Source organism: Nylanderia fulva, unplaced genomic scaffold (assembly GCF_048542155.1).
Source record: "Nylanderia fulva isolate GAGA-0341 unplaced genomic scaffold, ASM4854215v1 Scaffold295, whole genome shotgun sequence".
NCBI lineage: Eukaryota > Metazoa > Arthropoda > Insecta > Hymenoptera > Formicidae > Nylanderia > Nylanderia fulva.
The window spans coordinates 87,602-111,844 of NW_028190363.1; the positions used below are offsets into that span (position 1 = coordinate 87,602).

At 37.4% G+C, this 24,243-nt stretch overlaps 2 protein-coding genes across 3 annotated transcripts; both read left to right on the top strand.

The window, feature by feature from the left end:
- Window positions 1–3,610: 3,610 nt before the first annotated feature.
- Window positions 3,611–16,989, top strand: LOC114941214 (uncharacterized). Its single transcript, XM_085484138.1, is given in 13 exon segments — window positions 3,611–3,646; window positions 3,766–4,049; window positions 4,304–4,570; window positions 8,839–9,044; window positions 9,047–9,172; window positions 9,342–9,544; window positions 9,685–10,377; window positions 10,380–10,797; window positions 10,864–11,245; window positions 11,247–11,896; window positions 12,280–12,510; window positions 12,585–14,918; window positions 16,844–16,989. Coding segments are annotated over 13 exon segments (5,976 nt in total).
- A 4,294-nt stretch (window positions 16,990–21,283) lies between these two features.
- LOC146722636 (uncharacterized) lies at window positions 21,284–23,315 on the top strand. Of its 2 annotated transcripts, XM_085484141.1 has the most exons (2): window positions 21,284–22,464; window positions 22,534–23,315. In XM_085484141.1, exons 1-2 carry the CDS (start codon window positions 21,432–21,434, stop codon window positions 23,313–23,315), a joined length of 1,815 nt encoding a protein of 604 aa, XP_085340267.1. In that variant the 5' UTR covers window positions 21,284–21,431. The 2 variants fall into 2 exon arrangements, with proteins under 2 accessions (XP_085340267.1, XP_085340266.1); XM_085484140.1 differs by having other exon boundaries at window positions 21,284–23,315.
- The last annotated feature ends 928 nt before the right edge of the window (window positions 23,316–24,243 follow it).

Genomic DNA, 24,243 nt, shown 5'->3' on the forward strand with positions numbered 1-24,243 from the left:
CTGAAATTTCTGCACGGCCGAATCTCGATTTGTCGAACTAATGCAAAGCTTGGAACAAAAATCGATATTTTACGTATCGAGGCACGCTCGCAACTCCTATCTCAATCGTTATATTCTAATCGCATTATCTTAATGCGCGCAATCGAGAAATTTATGACGACGCATTCCGGTAATATCATTATTGATAGTATTATTGTTCCTGACGCGAGAAATCGCGACGTGGTAACCTTTGCTTTTAGTTAAAGATAAAGTAGACTGATTTATATGTAAAAGAATTCTCATTTTTAAGGAAACCGTTCACTTACTTTAGTATAATTATTTTAAAAATCACATCAAACTACCATATTATTATATTATATAATATTATATAATATTATGTAATATTATATATGATGTTATCTCGATAAAGTTATACCTTAAAAAATATACTTAAAAATCATGTCAGATATTATCGGCAAAGATAACTTATGGAGTAAAAAATCATTACGATTGTTTATCGCAGATAAGATCTTATCGAAATCTAGCGTGTGCCGCGGGCACGCATAAGTGTAATCACTTGTAATCAAGTTGAATCAAAGGTGCATAAAGTGACAATAATTGCATCTGATATCAACAAATTTGGCAATGATGTCATTGTCCGATGAAGTCCACTTAATGTACGACCAATTGAATTTCACGCGTGTTCCGCCTCGTTTATCGCACGATCGCCTCGTTTAAGTGCCATAGAAATTTTAGTTAAGAAACGCCGCATTAATTGTAAGAGGGAGAGAAAGAGATGAGAGAGAGAAAGAGACACGTGTACAATAATGTCACTTATCACGTCTGTTATGGCATTGATAGCAGCGACAGATAATGTTAAAAATAATAACGATATATGACGGCGAAAGCGCATATTACATGTTGCGATAATTCATTCTATCCCCGCACTGATAAACACGTTAAAATTTAATTCAATATTGATGTTTCGTAATCGACAAATAGACAATCGCGACATCAACGAGTTTTACGCGACGACCTCGCAACTTCGGCGGAATGTTTTCATAGAATGTGGGTCGATATCGAACGTAAAGATAAATATCACGGATGTGACACTTTGGACTCTACTACTAAAAGAATTAATAGTACTCCTACAATGCGCTGTTTTCAGTGGAAATTAATTTTCAATCAGCTCTTCTATTTGATATTTTCGGTTCTTTTTTTTGTTCAATTTGTCCTTTTTTTAATAAAAGCGAATTATTTGATCTTTCTTTCTACCGCGCACCATTCTCTCGTAGTTAGGTAAGTTCTTAAAACCTTGCCTCGCGTAAAATTTTATGATTAACGTGCACGTTGCTTATTAAAGATTTTCTGCGCCAGATACTTCTCGCCGTTAACGACAGTGAACTTCCTTAACCGGAGATGCGCGGAACAATCTGAAACTTCATCTCCCACGCTTATATAGCGTTTCGTGGGAGTATCAGGATCGACATTCTGGAGTTCATCCAACGTCATATATAGTTAAAATGCTCGAATGCTTTGTTCAAGAATACTCAGTTAATGTAACGACGACTTATCGCCGATAATTTGCGGATATTTGTACGAACGAATTAAAAATAGACATTAATAACCTATTATGCAGACAAGTCGTTCCCTTTAGATAAGTTTGTTCCAATTCTCATAGTCGTGACTTTAGTACGAGATCTCGAGATGATCGATAAAATGCTTTAACGCTTACAGACCGTATTTTCCGCAAATATCGCGGATCTATCTCCTCGTCAGTGAATATATGTGAGTGTGTATACACTCGTCTATATATATATTGAGAGCTACTTCCCGTAAATCTTTGAGATTTCCGAAAGATTCCTTCAGGAATCTCTTCTGTCATCTAAAGATGCTCTGCGAAATACACTTGTGATTATCTCCGCGTGACGTCGAAACGATCTGTCTCGATTCCATGTGTTACACGAACGACCCCACTGTTTTGGATTGTTCAACATGCAAACAACTATATAGAGAACGTGTCCTACTTGCATGGAGGCGCGATGATGTGAACAATGTGATATCTACGAGCACGCATGATCGCGTTTTCCCGGCGCATTGGTATTACTATTTTATGACGACGCGAAACGTGCAACGCCTGTATTACGACATTGATAAATATGTGATATTTTATTAACAAAAAAACTCGCGCGATTTTCGCGTTCGCGATCATAGTTTTTTTCTCTCCGTCAGACTTTCAATTACTCAATGAAAAATTAATGGCGCGCAGACAAGTGTCTATACTTTTTTTGCCTAACACGTAAAAAGTTTTTTAAAGAGAGAGAAAATTATGCCCGCGCCGCGCAAAAACTCTCGTGGAAAGCCGAAATTATGTAAATGAGCTTCATTATGAGCGACTCGCTCGTCGATATCATCAAGGACGGGCAATCAGCTTAAAGACCCAAGCTGCTTAAACCGCTAATTAAATGCCGAAACTTTATTTGATGTGCTTTATGCAAATTACGCTCAAGTGTTAAAAACGGAGAGTAAAGGATTTGACTAACAGTATCAGCAAACGTTATTTGCTTTGTTATAGAGTTACTACGTCAAGTTGGAGAACGAGCGTGCTCGTGAGTCTAATGAGCAGCTTCAACGAACCGAAAATAAACGCGCGAAATTTTTGAGCAAATGCATAATGTAATACGGAACGATAATTTGCGGCATTTCAGTGCGCGTTTTAACGTTAAAATGATCAGTGAAAGCACAAGATACTTTGAAAGTCTTCTACATCTAGGTGAAATAAAAATAAAAATTTGCTAATAAAATTAATTTCTTTGTACAACAAATCGTGTTTTGCTTTGACAATATCGTCCATTTGCGGTCTACTTCTAAAAGTCGTGCGAAATTAACGACAAAACTGAGTTGCAAAAGTACCACGATTCCACGATTCGGCAAGCGACGTTATACAATATGTTGTTAGCATAAAAGCCACGTATGCACCAATCTTGTTGCCTGCATTCCGTCGAACTAAGCACTACCGGCGTTATACTAATCTCGCTTATGCCCGCGACGCTTATTATGCATCTACGTTTCAAACCTGTAATAAACGCCCGCGGAAAAACAAAGCCGCATTTACGTCGTTATTACGCCTTCCAGTCGATGCTAACGTGCTGTCAAAGTGTTTATCGCGAACGATTATTAGCATACCGACGATCGTAAATCTGTTTTTTTTTTTAATAATTGTTATAACATTGACTTTAGGCAAATGTATCTAACGTAACGCTACTGTAAAGACATTACGGACAAAGTAGTTAGCTAAGTTCGTAAGTGACATAGCTAGCGAATGAATAACTGATAACAATTTTTATGTTACAATGAGAGTTACTTGGTCATGACATACGTCTAATAAAAGTTAAATGTATGTACTCATAAAAAATGTATATAGTAGTATAACTTTATATTTTACAGATAATTTACAGAAGCGTGATATGAAATGTATATAGTATATATAAAAAATGTATATATATAAAAATGTATATAGTAGTATAACTTTATATTTTACAGATAATTTACAGAAGCGTGATAATGTGCTCGACGTTATAATTAACATCGCAATTTGCATTGCGCGTGATCAACATTAATTATTAACAGGATGATAATCATGGCGACTATTGACTCTATATTATATGTATATATATATATATTAATATAATATATTATAATAAGATATAGGATATTCGTGCTCCAATATCTTCAGGTATCAATAAGATCAAAGATTAGGTAATTTATTTTTATCGTACTTTTTAGAGAGATGTCACCGAGTCAACGAAGGAATTTATTGACAAAGAGCAGGTGACTAGCATGGTAGCGCGAGATGTCGTCGATAATACCAGATTCAATGCGGATACCGGTTCGGTACCCCAATCTCCAGCGAGTTCCACGAAGAAGCCGTCGCCGGAACGATCTGGCTATCCTCGCGGAATACCTGGACTTAAGAAGGACGATCGACCAAAACCAATTCCCGCGGCTGGGAAGCCCAGTCGACCTTCGCAGCGCGAAAAGAGTCCTCAGCGACCGGCAGAACACGACAGGTGAATAAAAAATGTCAAGAATATTTTTTTATTTGTATTATAATTTATAAGAAAATTGTTAACGAGCTCGCAATTTTGCCAATCACAGAAGACATCGTAGAAAGGATAAAGATATATATATTATTTATTTTTTTCTTGAAATATATTTAAAAATAAAAAAAAGCTCTCCGAGAAGAAGAGAAGAAAAAGGACGAAAATATATAATTTATAATATATAATTTGTATATTAATATTTAATTTTTTGTTGCAAAAAGATTTTCTAAGGTCCGACCTAAGTCACCTGAGAAGCTTCGTGATTATACATCGCCGACCAGAAAGCCACAACCAGCGGCTGGCAAGCCAAGTCGACCTGCGGAAAAGCCCGAAAAGCCAACGAAACCAGAACAAGATGACAAGCCGAAATGAGGGGATCAGATTCCAGATTCTCTCGACAAGGACGCAGAACTCCCTAGACCGATACCGGATATAATATCAAAAATCCCCTTGAAGGAACAATGTATTTGCGAGCTTTGCACTTGCGGGTAAGTCTTCTCCCTTCTACAGCTGAATATTCTTTTTACATGAATATACATGAAAAAAGAAACCGAAATAATTTAATTCAATCTAAATTACATCATTAAGTTTATTAAGTTAAAATTAAAAATTTCTCTTTTTTTTCTGATTTCTCTAATTTTCTAATTACTTCCGCATCAACAATTTTATGTATAAAGTATAATTAACAACTATAGCTAGTGCGAATATGATTTAATTTAACTTATCTGCACGTTCTCTGCGGAGATGAACATGCCTGACCTACTTCGAAACACTATTAACAAGATCAGAATACAAAACTTGCCGGAGTCGAGATGCAAATTCACGAGAAGAGCACAAGAGATTGTCTTCAAGGCCATCTTTCCTACTCTATTAAATTCATTGCAATAATCTATTCAAAGCCCGGACGTAGGTACAACTGCTGTGTGTATACAAATGTCTACTTTATCGCTCTTTAATATTGTTGCAATGCAAGATATATATGTTACTGCTTCCTATATAGACGATTACAAGTTTGTCATCAAAATAGCTTCCATTCTTTGTATTAAATGATTTTTAATCGCGACTTTCTTGTTTAATATGATTCAATTTTGCTACAAAAATATTGATAAATTCATTAAAAAAAAGTAAAAATATCTCATCCGCAACTTTTCAGGACACTATATACGTATGCATAATGTGCAAAAGTAGAACACGAGACAGATCCTTTTACAGCAAGTTGTTTCTGGGTGATGGCAAGTCATCGCACAGGATTCTTTCCTTATTTGAACTTTTTCCAACCTACGTAGCTTATATGATGTAGCGTATATGTACTTTATATAACAATGACGAATCGTATAAATTTATGATACAACTTTGATAATTGCATTAGACATCATTTTTTGAAGGATATTTATCGCCTCTTCCCGGGAGAGCGGCTGATTATATATAGAACAAGATTAATGTTGCATTTTTAGTTTCTTTTGAGTTTTTCATACAAAAATATCAAGCTGCAAAAAGGAAAGTTAAGAGACATTTAAGAGAGTGTATTTATTTTAGCTCTATACTTAATTAATTAACTAATTTGGTATATGTAATTTTTTCAGTAATGACAGCAATTGTGTGATATATTTTATGTACACGTGTAAATTGAAATTGTCTTGTCATTGAAAACCTTGACCTAGATAAATAAAGGTTGTAAGATAAATAAAAGCGTAGATAGATTTGCGAGCGAGAGATGTAAGCTCAGGGAAAATTAGTCGCGTCGTGACCGTCTCAAGAAGTAATTGCGGTTCGTCTGCTGATTAGTCGTCGGAAATTTCTACGTAAGTCTGCTTAACTTTGAGAGATCTGATATAATTTCTCTCTTCTGGTTTAACGTGGCTCTAAAGGAACGTTCAGAACGCGTTACATATATAACGCAAAGTTTTATCCAATAAAAAATACATGAGAATATACTCCACTCCCTGAGATCAAGTCTGACATTTATGGAATTGCATTCCGACACTAAAAAGAAGAGTAAGAAGGAACGACTGGAAATGTCGATACTACTCGATATAGTTATACAGAAGTAGGGTATCTCATACACGCTAAATCACGCTCTCCAAATAAGTTGAATTGCTCTGCATAAAATATTGGCAAGGATACTTGTTTCTTTTCTTTCGCCATGTACAGGTAACCGATTGCCTTCGAAATGTTGAGTATTCCCATCGGGATATGTGATGCGTGCCTCTCAGAAAGGGAAATAATGGTAGTTTCTCATTAATTAATTGCGATCGAATGTCGAGAGAAAATTTTATAGGTGAAAATATCGTATAACATTTTTAATGCAATTACATTGTACACAAATACTTGTTTAATCAGGCAAAGAAAGAATGTCTAATTAATTGAATATGTATATATAAACAACTCATTTTATGTTGGACGTCGTTAACATGTGTGCTGCATTGTCGATTTGACTTTTAATTACTTTTCCCACTATGCGTCGCGTGCGTGAATCAAACATACATTATAATTAAGTTCTATCAAACAAATTACCTTATCCAACTTATCATAAAATCTCGCGTTATTTAAAAATGTTTGTTTTTCATTTTAATAACACATAATATGTAATATTAAAATTAATGTGATATCTCAAATGATATCTTTCAAACGCTATGTGGTGAATAAGTTAATCATCGTAATCTGAATACTTAATGAGCCTCGTTAAAAAAAAAGTAGCGTCTATAATGTGGTTACAAGTGGTCGCGTGACAAAAACTGCCTATAGACTCGCAATTACATAAATCCGGGATATAGTTTTTGCTACAGATTGCAGTGAGATTTCCATTTCTATATCCATCTCGCGCGCGGTAATGGCGCGCTGCAAATATTAACTTTGAAAGTAACGAGACAATTAAAATTACGACACAAGCGCGCGCAGAGACCTTTACATTCATTATAAAAGGATTGATGCCCTTTTGTGTCATATTTAAATCTCTATACGCGCCATGCCTTTGTCATGCACCAGCTTTGTTCGAACGAATATAAAAGCAGATAACAAGAATTTTCTGCGAAGAAAAAACACTTTTCTTTCTCTTTATTAATATTAAACAAATATATATGGTCGTTATAATGTACATAGGAGTAGGTGAAATTTTGTTTAATCAAATATACGCATATTTCTATTTGTTTAGGATTGAGATGAATTCGCCGCGCTCGATCAAGCGAAAATTCATGTCTCGATCAAAAATCTAGGTAAAAGCAATAGCCGTTGGCCTAACGCGGCAGCACCTCGCGGCACGCACCGCGGTAAGCGCCGCGGAAGCAAAATTTCGGCCAATTAGCGCGTTCCGCGTGTGTCTGTCAGGAGCACGCGGTCGATAGCGTGATCGAAGAGGTACGCATTCCGTCGGAGACAGTCATCGTGGAGAGAGAGTCGATCAGGTGGTCGCAAGTCAGACTAAATATTCGTATAACGAAGTACGAAATAATTCGCGTTACGGTGTAATAAGTGTGTGAATTTACGACCGCGACGGATACGAGAAGCATCGCGCGGTATTCTGTGACATATCGAGTGTTAAAAATTAGCGGTTCATCGGATCTCGTTCGCGACGCAACATTCACGTTCTCGCGACAAATTCGGCGCTATATTGTGCACGCCACGTGCACGTGATTGAACATTACGATTATTCGAATCCTGCTGGAGGATTCATTGCGATATTTGCTTGCAGATGAATGCATGTCGTGCATTCTCTCTCTCTCTCTCCCGCTCTCCCTCTTTCCCTTTCTCCCTCCCTCATAATTGCCATCACACTGTGCTTCCGATTTCCTTCAAAATATTGCACGCGGTGGCACGTGCAAGCAGCTAGCGACTCAACGATTCGGTCAGGATTGCTTGCATCATTCTCGCCGAGTGATTGCAATTCTGCGTTAATTATGTTAATTAGTTGTCGTTGTGAAAAGTGATTGTGAACACGATAACTCAAGATAATTATCGAATTGCGTTAAATCATACGTGCGCGTTTTCGATAAATTATAACGGTCGTCCACAAGAGGACAAATTTGTTGTTGTACGCTTCGCGGTCGTGACTTTCAAATAAGAAATTGTTTTTGCGACCAAGGACATTGGTGCCGATATCGAACAAACATTTTTTTTTGTGATTGCGAGCTTCGAAGCGAGTAATTGTTTTTGTACGACGCTTGGTGGACAATCAGGCGTTCGATAAGTGATCAATTGTTAAATATAGATTTAGCTGCGTGTACAGCAAACGCTTTTGATTATCATATCGAGTTTTTTTTTGTTTGTGTCAAGTCCAGGTGACTATCAGATGTGTGACAAACAATAAAGTGATCTGTTATTGTTAATCAAGTTCAAGATTCCTTTTCAATTCGGCTTAAATCACCAGTCTCAGCGTACACATGGGTGCGCGACCACCCTATTAAGATACAGTCCACTCAATAATTATATCCTATTGTCCATCCATCACATCTCTCATGAGATTCCTATGATTTCTTTCCAATAAATTTTTGAGAGGCGCGGCGCGTGAGACGCGGCCCTAAAAAGGTCAAGCACGCTCATTCGTCGCAGCTTCGCGTCGGACCACGGTTCATGCCGCGCGTTCGCAACATTATTTTTAATATAAATATATACAATTCATTAAAGCACTCTTTTTGTTGCTGTTTTTTTTATATACAAAATGCTTTTCAAAGCATACTCGTTCCTCACGCGAGCTGAGAAACAAATGTAGACGTTAAACCTACCTTTTTATTCTAAATTCTAATAAATGGTAATATTTTAGACGTCATCGCTGCCCGCACAACTTGCCTCAAAAACAGTTCAAGTTTTATTACAAAGAGCCGGTGCATACTGTAACTTCCTATCGCCAGAATTATGATGAAAAACATGTGGAGAAACAAACAAAATTTTATCATAAGGATCATCTGCATACAGAGGGCAAATTTATTGGACAAAGGCGAACCGATTATGTTGCTACTAAAGGCGAGAGACGCAAGACCATCTTAAACCTGAAGGTGAATTCGTCAAAAGACCGAAAGAGGAAGCACCTACGAGAGGTAAGAGGGCACCTGTAAGAAAGCCAGAGGCTAGCTTGAAACTCGAAGGAGATTTTGACAGTAAGTTTTCACATTTGCTTGATTTTCCATTCAACTGCTGTCTGTCATTTTTATATTATAAATGTCATTTAAAGACACACACAATCCATCCAGCAATTTTTAAATGTAGCAAATTAAATATTTTTTTTTGTAAAATTATATTTATTGTAAGATAAACATTTTTTTCCAGCTACAACAACAACGGAGCTAGTCTTCACTGGTACTCCCGGTGAACGACCTATCCCGATACGTTGCAATACTCATACAAAGATAGAGGGTGATTTCATTGATGAAACGACGACACGGTCTCAATATATCGATCATCGCAGTATTCAACGTGCTGAGATAATCAAACGAACGGATAATCTTACTGTAGAAAAGGGTGAATTTACGGTAAGTAATAAATAATATTGAATTTTGTTTTCAAAATGTTTATAACATTATTTTAGTTATTTATAATATTTTTGAATTTATCTTACACTTAATTTATCTATGTATAATTAAATTGATTAAAAAATATATATATATTTTAGGGTACTTCTCATATAAAGGAGGATTTCCAGACTCATATTATCGAGCGTGAACCTCAGTTACGACCAAAATACCCTGAAGACATCGATCGATTTTACAGCAAGACCGATATCACAGACAGCATTACGACCACCCAAAAACAATATTGGACTTTCGATCAGGTCGATTACAAAAGCACTACTGTTAGAAAAGCTGATAATCTGAGACCTGAAGGACCCTTCGAAGCATTGCCTCATACGAAAGATGATTACATTGCACCGATATTGCCACGCAGGCCGGAATTACAAAAACCTAAAGATAATTTAAGATCCGAAGGACCATTTAAAGGACGTCCTAAGGATGATTTTACACCAACCAGAAGAGAACGCGCGGATGTTAAACGCCCGGAGGATAATTTACGGCCAGAAAGACCATTCGAAGGACGACCTAAAGATGATTATTCACCTAAACGCGGAGAACGCTTTGAAGTAAAACGACCAGAGGATAACTTACGTCCCGAAGGACCATTTGAAGGTCGACCTAAGGACGATTATCGATCAACTAAAGGCGAACGAGCTGATGTTAAACGTCCTCAAGATAATTTAAAACCAGAAGGACCATTCGTAGGACGTCCTAAGGATGATTATACGCCAACTAGAGGAGAACGCACGGATGTTAAACGCCTAGAGGATAATTTACTGCCGGAAGGTCCTTTTGTGAAGGTCGACCTAAAGATGATTACAAACCTACTAGAGGCGAACGCGCTGATGTTAAACAACCTGAAGATAACTTGAGGCCAGAAGGACCATTCAAAGGACGACCTAAAGATGATTATTCACCTAAACGCGGAGAACGTCCTGAAGTAAAACGACCAGAAGATAACTTACGTCTCAAAGGACCATTTGAAGGTCGACCTAAGGATGATTATCGGCTAACTAAAGGCGAACGAGCTGACGTAAAGCGACCAAAGGATAATTTACGGCCTGAGGATGATTTTATAGATCATCCCAAGGAGCAATATACACCTGGTGAGAAACGTACGCCTATTAAACATGCGGATAATTTGTATCCCGAAGGCGACTTTGAAAAACCTGAACCCATACCTTATGGTCCTGGTGACAGAGCGTTTGTCGTGCGTCATCCAGATAATCTGTTTCCAATAGGATAATTTTTAGACCGAAAAGTCGAGCCGTTTAAACCAGCTGAACGTAAAACTCCTATTAAATACAACGATAATCTTCGTCCAGAGGGTGATTTCACTGGAAGACCTAAGGATGATTATAGGCCAACCAGAGGAGAACGTGTGGACGTCAAGAAACTGGAAGAACCATTTGAAGGCCGACCAAAGAACGATTATAGTCCCAAGATAGCCAAGCGCCCAGAAGTCAAAAAACTAAAAGATAATTTAAAACCAAAAGGATCTTTCAAAGCTCTACGACCTAAAAATGACTACAAGCCAACTAGAGGTGAACGTGCTGATGTTAAACGTCCCGAAGACAATCTGAAACCAGAAGGACATTTCGAAGGACGACCAAAAGATGATTTCAGACCGACGAAAAGAGAGCGTGCAGATGTTCGGCGTCCGAAATAACTTACGACCTGAAAGACCGTTCGAGGGTCGTCCAAAAGATGATTATTCGCCCAAACGTGCTGAACGTCCCGAGGTAAAACATCCAGAAGACAATCTACATCCTGAAGGCGACTTTGAAAGACCAGATAAAACATCTATCGGTCCAGCAGCAAGGCGCACTCCCATCAAACATTCGGATAATCTAAAACCCGAAGGCAAATTTGAACGACCTCGTCCGTATGGTTATCGTCCGGCAGAGAGGTCAGAAGTTAAGAAGCCAATAAATAATTTGAAGTCTGAAGGTGAGTTTGAAAGACCTCGTCCTGAAAAATATGCTCCAGCTGAAAAACAAACGCCAGTGAAACATCCGGATAATCTTAAACCGGAAGGTAAATTTGTTGGTAGACCAAAAGAAGATTTCACGCCCACGAAAGGCGATCGCGCAGATGTTAAAAGACCAGAAGATAATTTGCGACCGGAAGGACCTTTCGAAGGACGGCCGAAAGATGATTACCGACCGGTGCGAGGAGAACGCATGGATATTGTTAAACGTACCGATAATTTGCGCATGGAAGGAGATATAAAAACCTATAGATTGAGAGATGAATATACTGATTTCTTGATTCGCGAAAAAACCGAGATTACTAAATATTAAGATAACTTACGTATGGAGAATAGGCGACTCAAAATCACCCTCAGACTTCAAATTATCTTTGGGCTTCTTAACGATCGCTCGGTCACCTCTAATAGGCGCGTGTTCTTTTGGCTGCTGCACAAAATCACCTTCTGGTTTCAAATTATCAGGATGTTTGATGGGAGATCTTTTCTCGGCTGGACCTATCGGTATCTTTTCCGGACGTTCACGCACAAAATCACCCTCGGGACGAAGATTATCTTCATGTCTGATAATTTCGCTGCGTTTACCACGCGTAACTCGATAATCATCTCGTCGTTGAATATCGACAAATTTGCCTTCAATCTTCAAATTATTCTCGCAATGAACAACCTCTACGCGCTCACGTTTAGACGTGGTGACGTAATCGTAAAGGAGAATTCATCGATATGAGAACGCGAGACGATTTCAAAGTCGTTAAAGGCGAACGCGTAGACGTTGTAAAGCACCGTAATAATTTAAAATCAGAAGGTCCGTTTGAAGGCCGTCCGAAGGACGACTTCTCGCCCAAAAAAGCAGAAAGACCTGAAATTAAAAAACCAAAAGATAATTTAAAACCAGAAGACGATTTTGTACGCCGACTCAAGGAAGAAGCACCGAAAAAAGGTGAGAGCTGATGACAAAAAACCGAAAAACCGAAGGAGACTTTGAAAGACCCGAGAAAGTTTCTATCGACCCAGCAGAAAGGTGTTCTCCGATTAAACATGCTGATAATTTGAAACCGGAAGGTGAATTCGAGAGACTTAAACCTGAAGAATTTAAACCCGCGGAGAAACCAATTGTAAAGAAACCGTGTGATAGCTTGAAACCGGAAGGCGAATTTATCTCTAGACCGAAAGAAGAAGCGCCGAAAAAAAGTGATAGAGCTGATGTTAAGAAACCGAAAGATAATCTTATGCCCGAGGGTAATTTTGAAAGACCGGAGAAAAAACCAATTGGTCTCGCTGAGAGACGTTCTCCGATTAAACATCCGGATAATTTGAAACAGAAAGGAAAGTTTGAACGGCCGAAACACGAAGGATATCATCCAGCAGAAAGACCTCAAGTAAAGAAACCATCAGACAATTTATATCCGGAAGGTGATTTCAAAAGGCCGGAGAAAAAGCCGCTTGGTCCAGTGGAAAGGAGAACTCCGATCAAGCATGCGGACAACTTTAAGCCAGAAGGTGAATTTGTAGGCAAGCCTAAGAAAGAAGCTCCAAAGAGAGGAGATAGAGCAGATGTTAAAAAACCTGAAGACAATCTTAAGCCTGAAGAAGACTTTGAGAGACCCGAAAAATCTCCAATTAAACCGGCTGAGCGACGAACGCCTATTAAACATCCTGATAATTTGCGGCCTGAGGGTGAGTTTGAAAAACGTCCAAAGGAAAAGACGCCCCTCAAAGGCGAAAGAGCAGATATTACTAAACCAAAGGACAATTTGCAATCGGAGGGTAAATTTGAAAGGCCTCAGAAATCACCAATCGGACCAGCAGAACGGCGGACGCCAATTCGATACGGCGACAATCTCTATCCGGAGGGTGAATTTGTTGGACGACCAAAGGATGATTTTACTCCCAAACGGGCTGATCGACCGATACAGAAGAAGCCCAAGGACAACTTGAAGCCTGAAGAAGAATTCGTAGGTAAACTGAAAGACGATTATAAGCCGACTAAGAGAGAGAGAACCGAGATCGTGATACATCGAGACAACTTGAAGATGAAAGGCGACATAGATGTTTACCGATCACGAGACGATTACGTCACCACATCTAAACGTGAGCGCGTAGACGTTGTTCATCGCGAGAATAATTTGAAGATTGAAGGCGAATTTGTCGATATTCAACGACGAGATGATTATCGAGTTACGCGTGATAAACGCAGCAAAATTATCAGACATGAAGATAATCTTCGTCCCGAGGGTGATTTTGTGCGTGAACGTCCGGAAAAGGTACCGATAGGTCTAGCCGAGAAAAGATCTCCCATCAAACATCCTGATAATTTGAAACCAGAAGGTGATTTTGTGCAACGGCCAAAAAAACACGCGGCTACTAGAGGTGACCGAGCGATCGTTAAGAAGCCCAAGGATAATTTGAAGTCCGAGGGTAATTTTGAGAGGCCAACGAAGTCGCCTATTGGTCCCGCTGAACGGCGATCACCCATCAAGCATTCCAATAACCTTTATCCGGAAGGCGAATTTGCCGGTCGTCCAAAGAAAGACACGCCATTGAAGGGTGACCGAGCGGATGTGCAGAAGCCAAAGGATAATCTTCATCATAAAGGAGAATTTGCGAAATGTGCACCGAAGGTAGAGCCAGCCAAACGAAAAACGCCGATCAAACACGAGGACAATCTATATCCCAAGGGAGACTTTTATATGGTGCCTAAGGACGATTTTACTCTGAAGAGAAGTGATCGTTCACCGGTCAAGAAACCCCAAGACAATCTTTGTCCCGAAGGTGAGATGAAGGTGTCCCCGAAGGACGATTACAAGTACGTAAATGGAGAACGCGTGGAAGTGCGTCGACATGAAGATCACTTACGTATGGAGGGACAGATGGATATTCATCGTTCGAGAGATGATTATAAGAAAATTACAAAAATTAAAAAAATGAATGTTAAAAGACACGAGGATAATCTCAAAATGAAAGGCGAATTTATCGATGTGCGTCGCAAAGACGATTATGTACACGTGATTGGTGAACGCGTGCCAATTAAAAAACATTCGGACAATCTTCATCCGGAAGGAGATTTCGACAGACCCCAGAAAACCGTGGTCGGTCCCGAAGAAAGAAGATTGCCTATCAAACATCCGGATAATCTAAATCCGGAAGGTGATTTCGAACGTAGAATCACAGATAAAATTGGTCCCGGTGAACGACAATCGCCGATTCGTCACGCTGACAATTTGAAGCCCGAAAGAGACTTTATCGGACGCCCGCGCGATGAATTCACCCCCAAAAGAGCAGAAAGGATTGAAATTGTCAAGAAAAAAGATAATTTAAAAATAACGGGCAATTTCGAAGATACAACAGGTTTGTTCGCGTCGCATGCCCTAACATGCTCCTTCTTACTCCAATGTGCTCCAATACGTTTGTGTCACCGGAAACAAGATGGCGACTAAATGTTCGCGTCACGTTAGAGCATACTTTAAGGAGCAATTAGGAGCACGCTCTATTTGCCTCACCTTCGAAGGTGGTGCATTTGGGGCTATTTTATCGCGCATGTGTGTGAAGCGTGTACTGTAAACAGTATTCACTGCTCAAGATAGTCGGGTAATCCATTAACCTCGCTTTTATTATTCGGCTACGCCGTCACTGTCTTTATTGATATTTCACAATGGAGACTTCTTATAAGTATTCACGTAAGAATTTTATACAGGGTGTTAAAAAAGTGTCACATACGCTCAGTACCATTCGATAGAGAATGAAAATCTAAGAATAAATGTCTAATACTATTTTTCGATCTGATGAATAATTTCACCGCAATTAATTATTGTAATCAGTCAATCAGCGCTGAGTTACAAGAGTAAGTCAGGGGTGGGCGCGCGAAATTAGCTGCGGCGCGGCGGCAACCGCGCTCACGTATGGTACGCAGTTTTACTTTTTTATAGCATAAACAATATTCCATTTAATATAAAAAAATTAAATAATTAATTGTCTTATAAAATATAAATAAAATAAATTTATGTTAATACATAAAAATAATTCGGTGAATTAAAATTATGTCGAGACAAAATAAAAATTCGAAATTATTATTATGTGGCAATATAATTTCAACTTATCGAATTTTTATTATGTGGCGACATAATAATAATTCGATAAATTAAAGTTATATCGCGACATAAAGATATTTCGATAAAATAAAATTACATCTAAGCATAATAAAAGTTCGATAAACTAAAATTATGTTTGGGTATAAAAGTAACTCTCTATTCTTATTATGTATCAACATAATTTTAATTCATCAAAATTTTATTATGTGGCGACACAATAAAAATTCGATGAATTAAAATAATATCACAACATAAAAATAATTCGGTGAATGAAAATTATGTCGAGGCATAATAAGAATTCGGAATTATTATTATGTCGCGATATAATTTTTACTTATCGAAATTTTATTTTGTTGCATGTCGCCACAATTAGATTAATTATAATTATATCGCGATATACAAATATTTCGGTGAATTAAAATTATGCTGCAATTATTTTTCTTATTTAATAAAAGGTAGTATGCGATGTAATGAAGGTTTGACAAAGTAAAAGGAATAAATATATTTATTCAATGGAGAATTTTTTTACATTAAATGTTGGTATTGGCCACCATTCGCTTCCAAACATTTGATTGCCCTGTACGCAACGCTTTCTGTGGCATTCTTTATATGCCGCCGCTGTACGGTAGCAAACGCTCTTTGTATTCGTTCTTCTAATTCGTCCTGCGTTTCTATGCGGTTAAAATAAATTTTCTCTTTCTGCGCACCCCACAAGAAAAAATCACAAGAATTCAAATCTGGTGATCTTGGTGGCCATTGCCAGAAAGGTGCTCCACGACCCATCTAATTATTTCCATACGTATTATTTAAGTATTCTCGGACAGGTGTTGTTATAGTTAAAACAATAAAATTAATAATGAATTAAAATTAAATAATTAATTAAAACAATTTTAGAACCAGTAATTAATGATATTTATAAAAAGTTTCAATTAGAAAATTGAATTAATACAAAAATCATTTATGCGAAATAAAAATCGATTGAAAAGTATATTTGAATAAATAAAAAATTGTTGTTATTGCATTGATGTACGATATTTTATGCACTTTTTGCATGCAATTTTTATTCAAACATAATTTTAATCTACGAAAAACAATATTTATCCGTATAAAATAAAACTTCTTTAAAACTAAAAACTGCGAAAATACAAACATTGAAATAATAGCAAAGCGTCATGTGTTTATTAGAAATCAGAAGTTTAGAAACTCTTACAAGGGACCGTTACAAACTGAACAATAGCTACAGCGACAAATACAAGCTACATAGACAAAATTATCCAAGCATCTTGACTCTCTTTGGATCACTTTCCACCCAAAAACTAGACCGGAAATAAAATAAATATAAATAATAAGAAAATAAAATAATTTTTTTTAATTTTTTGATACCTATCGTGTTTCCTCATTTTTTATTTTATTTTTTTACCTGTTATCTATCCGATTCGACTCCAATCTGATTAACCCAAACCAAAATCCGCTTGATACTAATGAGCCATAACACACTAATGATTAGGTCGAGTCGGACATAAATGGATTGATTCACTGAAAGTTTATGTGCAACTCATTGATTATACAATGGTAGAAACAGAAGAATTGCTCACAATGAGCGCATTTAAAATCTGACATGTTGAAACATCTTTCAAAAGAACAGCAATCCAGTTCGGAGAAGCGAAAACAATAGTCACACGGAGTAACAATAATCTATACCGAATCTAATAAATCCTTGATCCAAGAACTACAATCGAACAATAACCGAATCGACCGAACCGGCCAGAATCGACAAGAATTCGCCAAGAACCAAACTATAGAAGCCAAATGAAAATCAAAGGAAAAGATAACAATCCAACAACAAACCCAATGATACCAAATGTAATGATTAGAGACTTGACCAAAACCAAGATAACGGAACTTTCGAACGATTCCACAGAATGATAGAATTTCGGTAATTAGGTAATCAACTGTAGTGAGACACTGCTGCTCTTTTCGATTATATGAGTTTGTGCTTTTCTATGTGTAACGTCGTTTACGCATTATACTTGCATTGTAATAGGTTTGGGCAATGACAGCCTTATCACATAATTGATCCAAACAATAAACAACAACAAATAATTGTCATTGTCTTGAAGTCCTTTGTGATTTTTTTGGTGTGGTGTGATCCGCAATATTGCACACTGGTCAGCATCCTACAGTTGATTACCTAATCACCGAAATTTTATCATTCTGTGGAACCGCTCGAAAGTTCCGTTATCTTGGTTTTGGTCAAGTTTCTAATCATTACATTTGGCATCATTGGGTTTGTTGTTGGATCTTTTCCTTTGATTTTCATTTGGCTTCTGTAGTTTGAAGATAGTTTGGTTCTTGGCGAATTCTTGTCGATTCTGGCAGGTTCGGTCGATTCGGTTATTGTTCGATTGTAGTTCTTGGTTCAAGGATTCATTAGATTCGATATAGATTATTGAAATGGATTCCGAACAGAATATTTTATCCAGACAATCCGTGATCGAGATCACGAATGTCATTGCCATGTTATGCAAGATTCACACTATTGACATGAACGAGTTGTCTTTTGTGGTTCAGAACCAGAACCAGAACTTCGATGAGTATGTGGTCTCGATGGCGGAACAACTGTCGAAGCAATTGGTTTCTGGTGAGATCATTATCGACAGTGAGGATTGTTTGGTTCCGGACCCTGATTTTGATGTATCCGAAGAGGAATTTGATCCGAAAAGAAAGGATGAAGTAAAGGATGATCTCGAGGAGGATCCGGACTTTGATCCAACACTATCTGAACGAGTCCTGATCAAGCCTGAGGATATGAACGAGGAGAAATTCGAGAAGGCTTGGGCGTATTGGACCAAGCAGGAAGGAAAATATTGTGATCAGATTGATTACAATTGGAACAACTTTCTTCACCGTGGCAAAAAGCGCAAGATGGGATCTGTGGCGAGTTATTACTATCTCGATGAGCAACTACAAAGCCTGAAAAAATAGGCACAGCGGAAGCATCTCGGACAGATCGCTATGCGGCAGCTCAACATCAAGGTGTATGAACAGTTCCTGGACCATTGAGCCCGAAATAAGATCGTGACCGATAGGCTGATCCGCCTTTGGGCTATAAAGTTAAAGTCTCAATTGGTGGACACACGAACCCAATATCGCGCCACACCTTCCTGGTTGCTGAAATTCAAGCAACGATTCAACATTGTTTCTAGAAGTATAACCCACAAGGTTGGAAGGAACTTCTTCCGTGACGAAGAAATGAGAGCACGTATGCGAGAGAAGTTTCTTCAGGATGTTCAGAAGACCATGGTTGAAAATGGATTCGCTCCTTTTCAAGTTGTAAACATCGATCAATCGGGTTTCAACAAGGAGATGCATGGGTACCGAACCATGAACATTCGAGGCGCAAAGCAGGTCTATGTGGAGGTGGGGTCCAAGAATGCGACCACCCATTCCTATACGATTATGCCCATGATCAGTATAGACGGGACGTTAATGTCCACCTTGTATTTAAAAAGTTCCGAATCAAGCTCATTAGGCAAAGGCAACGATCCCCAGTTCCCAAGCACCATCGTCATTCCACTCGACATCAACGCTTATCCTGGAACGAGCGCAATGATGAATAAGTCAGATTTGCAAACGTACCTTTGGGAAGTTTTCTTTGCCCAACTGCGGCAATCAAATATCGACAAGTGTCTTCTCTTGTGCGACTCGTGGAGTAGCAACAAGGATGATGCCAGTTTCAACCAAATCGCAGCCGATTTTCCCGACATCGTTGTAAAGCGCATGTTAATTCCTCCTGGAACAACTGGAACCACGCAGCCACTCGATGTGTACTACTTTCGACTGTTGAAGGTCTTCATTCGCTTTATATGTGACACTCTCGAGATCGATGACTTCAAAATATGGCAACGAAACAACTACTTTAAGTTGCAAGCGTTCGCTCATTTCCAGTTCCGTGCCGATCGATTTCGGGATATGATTTGCTATGCCTTTTACAAGGCAGGGTACTTGCCCGAACGACCACCCAAGTTTATTACCCTGTGTGACTATTGTTTTTGCTTCTCCGAAATGGATTGCTGCTCTTTTGAAAGATGTTTCAACATGTCAGATTTTAAATGCGCTCATTGTAAGCAATTCTTCTGTTTCTACCATTGTATAATCAATGAGTTGCACATAAACTTCCAGTGAATCAATCCATTTATGTCCGACTCGACCTAATCATTAGTATGTTATGGCTCATTAGTATCAAGCGGATTTTGGTTTGGGTTAATCAGATTGGAGTCGAATCGGATAGATAACAGGTAAAAAAATAAAATAAAAAACGAGGAAGCACGATAGGTATCGAAAAATTAAAAAAAATTATTTTATTTTCTTATTATTTATATTTATTTTATTTCCGGTCTAGTTTTGGGGAGGAAAGTGATCCAAACAGAGTTAAGATGCTTGGATAAATTTAAAAACATTAAAAAAAAAATTTTTAGAAAAATTATTTTATTATTTTATTATTTGTATTTCTTTCATTTCCGGTCTAGTTTTTGGGTGGAAAGTGATCCAAAGAGAGTCAAGATGCTTGGATAATTTTGTCTACGCTGTAGCTATTGTTCAGTTTGTAACGGTCCCTTGTCAGAAGCTAGTATTTTATGATATAAAAAACATATTTCAAACTAATACTAATAGCTGTAAATTCTTTATAAGTTGTACTAAAAAAATTTAAACTTTGCATTAATTTGTTATTTAATTGAGACGTGAAAATTTTTATTAAAACAAATTATGTTTTCAAATATGTTTAATAATTTATAATAATTGTAACCTGCATTGTGCGCTGGACATCCATCATGCATAAAATTGATGTTACGTCGAAATAGCGGCATATCGTCGATAGCAGCGGGAGGAAAAAGTAAATTTGGCAACTTATCACGCAAAAAGTCGAGATAATTTAAACCATTTAATCTTTCCGGCAAGAATACTGGTCCAATCTAAGGATAATTATTTGAAATTCATCATAAATAAATACACATTATGGCTTTATAGAAATTTTTTATATTGACAAAAGCAGAAGTAAAAAAAACGAAATGTTTACAAATGCTAAAATAGTTATCTAAATGAAAAGCTAAAATTTAAACCAAAAATAAATACCTAAATCTCCAGTCACAAGAGAAAGACTACAAAATGGCAAAATGTTAAAATATGTATTATTATAAACAAGAAGGCCTAAATTTCAAAACTAAATCATGAATAAGTTTTCTACAATTTTTTTCGCAAATCTGACAGTTTATTGTAATTAAATAACTTACTAATTGTAAACAAAGAAGGGCTATAAAAGCTATTAAACATAACAAAGTTGTCAGTTGATATTAAAAAACTTCATTTAAACTGAACGAGAAATAAATAAGAAGTGATCATTTATTCGCATTTAAACGAAATAATAAATACATAAGAAATACACATTAAAGCAAACGTTTCGGCTGACATTTCGAGCCTTCCTCAGCGCAATACAAATATTATATAAATTGAAATGTAATATTGAACATTAAGGGGTTATAACACCTTTGAGGGTCAAAAAAATTCAAAATTTTTTTTTTTTGCTTAAATGATACTTTGAAATGTATAGAATATAATTTTATTCATCTAGAGTCGGTCTGGAACTTTTTCATGTACGAAATAGCCATGTTTGTACGCGGCGCCATAGCGCGCGGAGAGAACCTGGGAGCGCTCTCTGAGTTCTGCCTTTCTACTTCAACTATCGAGTAGTTGAGAATTTAGTATAATATTGTAGATGTCTCTTGTGACCATTTCAACAGAAAACAGTATATTCCTATCATATAATACTTTATTTTATGCCAGAATCGTGTGTTTACTGCGAACAGTTTCCGTTACACCACCGACTTCGGCTTTTCAAATTGTTGTAATAATGGAGAAACAAAGACTACATATAGATCAGAAAGGGAGTAGAGCAAGTACTTCACGTGCACGTAAAAGTTCAATAAGTAGAAGGAAGCCTTTAAATAGGTATTCTTTAGAAGGCGAAAGTGAAAGTGTGAGCACGTCGGCGAAAAAACTTAAAACGAGTGCGGACGATTACGAGATACACGTGGACAATACTTTTGGGTATCGTTTCATTAATTTTGTTTCCGTTTTTACAACCATTTCGCAATTAATTGTTTGCAAAACGTGTGGCTCGAACATCAAATTTGAAGAATCCAGACGTCGCGGTCTTGGTTTCAAAATCGGTATTATTTGTGAAAAATGCGTGCCAAAATATATTGACTCCAGCCCTCTTATAAACAATCACGCTTACGAAATAAATCGCCGAATGGTATTTACAATGAGATTACTTGGTATAGGAATCAATGGAATTAAAAAATTTTGTGCATTTATGTGTTTGCCGGTACCAGTGTATCAGTCTTTTTATGACAAAATAATTTCAAACATTCGTGTTGCCACTAATACTGTATGTGAAATTTCAATGAAACGAGCAGCTGCAAAAGAAAAGGAGATGTCATTGGAAAGAAGACAGATAGATGGGATAACAGTTTCTGGTGACGGGACCTGGAGAAAGAGGGGATTCTCGTCTTTGTTCGGTGTCGTATCACTAATAGGGTGGTGCACGGGAAAAGTCGTCGACATTGCAGTGAAATCTAAATTCTGTAAGGCCTGCAGTTTGTGGAACGGAAAGCAAGAAACAAGCGAATATGAAGAATGGGCTGCAAATCACGAAGCAAACTGCGAAAGAAATCACGAAGGTTCGTCGGGAAAGATGGAAGTAGACGCAGTCGTAGAAATGTTTCAGCGGTCCGAAGAATTGCACAATTTCAAATATTCTCATTACATCGGTGATGGAGACAGCAAAACATTCAAAGGCATTTTAGATTCGAAACCTTATGATGATTTGAATGTTTGTAAAAAAGAATGTATAGATCATGTTCAAAAACGTATGGGCACGAAATTACGTAATTTGAAAAAAAATGTAAGAGGTCTTGGAGGCAGAGGAAAATTGACAGGCAAACTGATCGACGAGTTGACAATATACTATGGTCTGGCTATTCGTAGAAATTCTAATTCCATTGAAGCTATGAGACGAGAAATATGGGCGACTTTATTCCATAAGATTTCAACGGACAGCGAACCGCAGCACGACCGTTGCCCAATCGGAGAGAACTCGTGGTGTTCTTGGCAGCAGGCGAAAGCTGAGAACGAATTAGATGAATACCAACACAAACCAGCTTTAAACAATGAAGTTTTTAAAGCTATTCAACCTATTTACGAAGAATTAAGTCGAGACGAGTTGCTATCCCGCTGTGTTGGCGGGTTTACTCAAAACAGCAACGAGAGTTTTAATTCTGTGCTGTGGGCAATAGCACCAAAAACTGTTCACAGTAACAAAGCAATCGTCGATATTGCCGCAAATATTGCTGTTTGCAACTTTAATGATGGTTTGCACAGCATAATGCAAATTATGCAAGTGTTAAATCTAATAATTGGAAGTGCTTGTTACAATTTCTGCGTTCAAGCAGACGAACGCCGGATCCGCGCAGCTGAGCGCACTATGACCGAGGAAGCTAAAGAAGCTTGTAGGCAGCAGAAATCAGCTCGGAAGGCCACAGATGACGAGGACATTAATGTAGAAGGTCAACTGTATGGTGCAGGCATTGCAGATTAACGGTGAGCTCCTAATAATTACAAGTTTTCTCGTTGCAAAACTTTAAATGCGATTTCTGTAAAACACCATTTTTCAAATCGGTGGCCAGCTTAGCTCCCACAATTTACATCGGATTAACTTGAAACAAAGCTTATTCTGCGCTAAATTAAATTGTTTATCGAGGTACGTAGCCGTTTTTTAATAGAATTGTTAGTTTTTTTTTGGGAACCAATTTTATAAACGATTTTCAGTGAAAATTTTTATACTTTTTTTTCAAATTAGTGTAAATTCCACAAAAATTAATATTTTTCAAAAATCCTACGTACCTCGATGGAAAATTTATCAGAGAATATGAAAAACTTTTCATTTTTGTTCTATGTCATACCAGTAAGCCGGAATCCTGGCCACCGATTGGACCGGAATAGCGCAAAGGGTCATCTTTGGCGCCATCTACAGGATATTCTTCAAAGATTTTTTTAATTTAAAAAATAATTTTTATAACTAGAAACTATAATAAAATCAACCCTCAAACCCGTTTTTTGATTACTCTATTCCTTAGATGTGAAAAAAATTAATGAAAAAAAGGAAAAATTTCTTACGCAAAGGTGTTATAACCCCTTAAAGACGACAATTAACGATGTCAAGATAATAAAAAGTCAGTTTTTTGTCTCGTTACATATGTTTCTAAACAAGTCATCGCGTGTGACAAGTGCCATTGTTGATACATACTGAGATCGAGCGACCGTGCCATGTAATCACTATGTGTATAGGCCTCCTGATTTATTGGTCAAGGGAGATATCTTGATTGAATCATCATATTAAAATGTTGTTAGACATTAAATGGAAATCTAAATAAATAATATCCGATTATTCACTATATTTTTGACAAATAAAATGCACTGTACACTCACTCAAACAAAATTGGTGATTATTTTATAGAAGTTTCAAG

Excerpts from the sequence above, each read along its gene's own strand:
- LOC146722636 (XM_085484140.1), top strand. The coding sequence starts at position 21,432 with ATGTCTCTTGTGACCATTTCAACAGAAAACAGTATATTCCTATCATAT.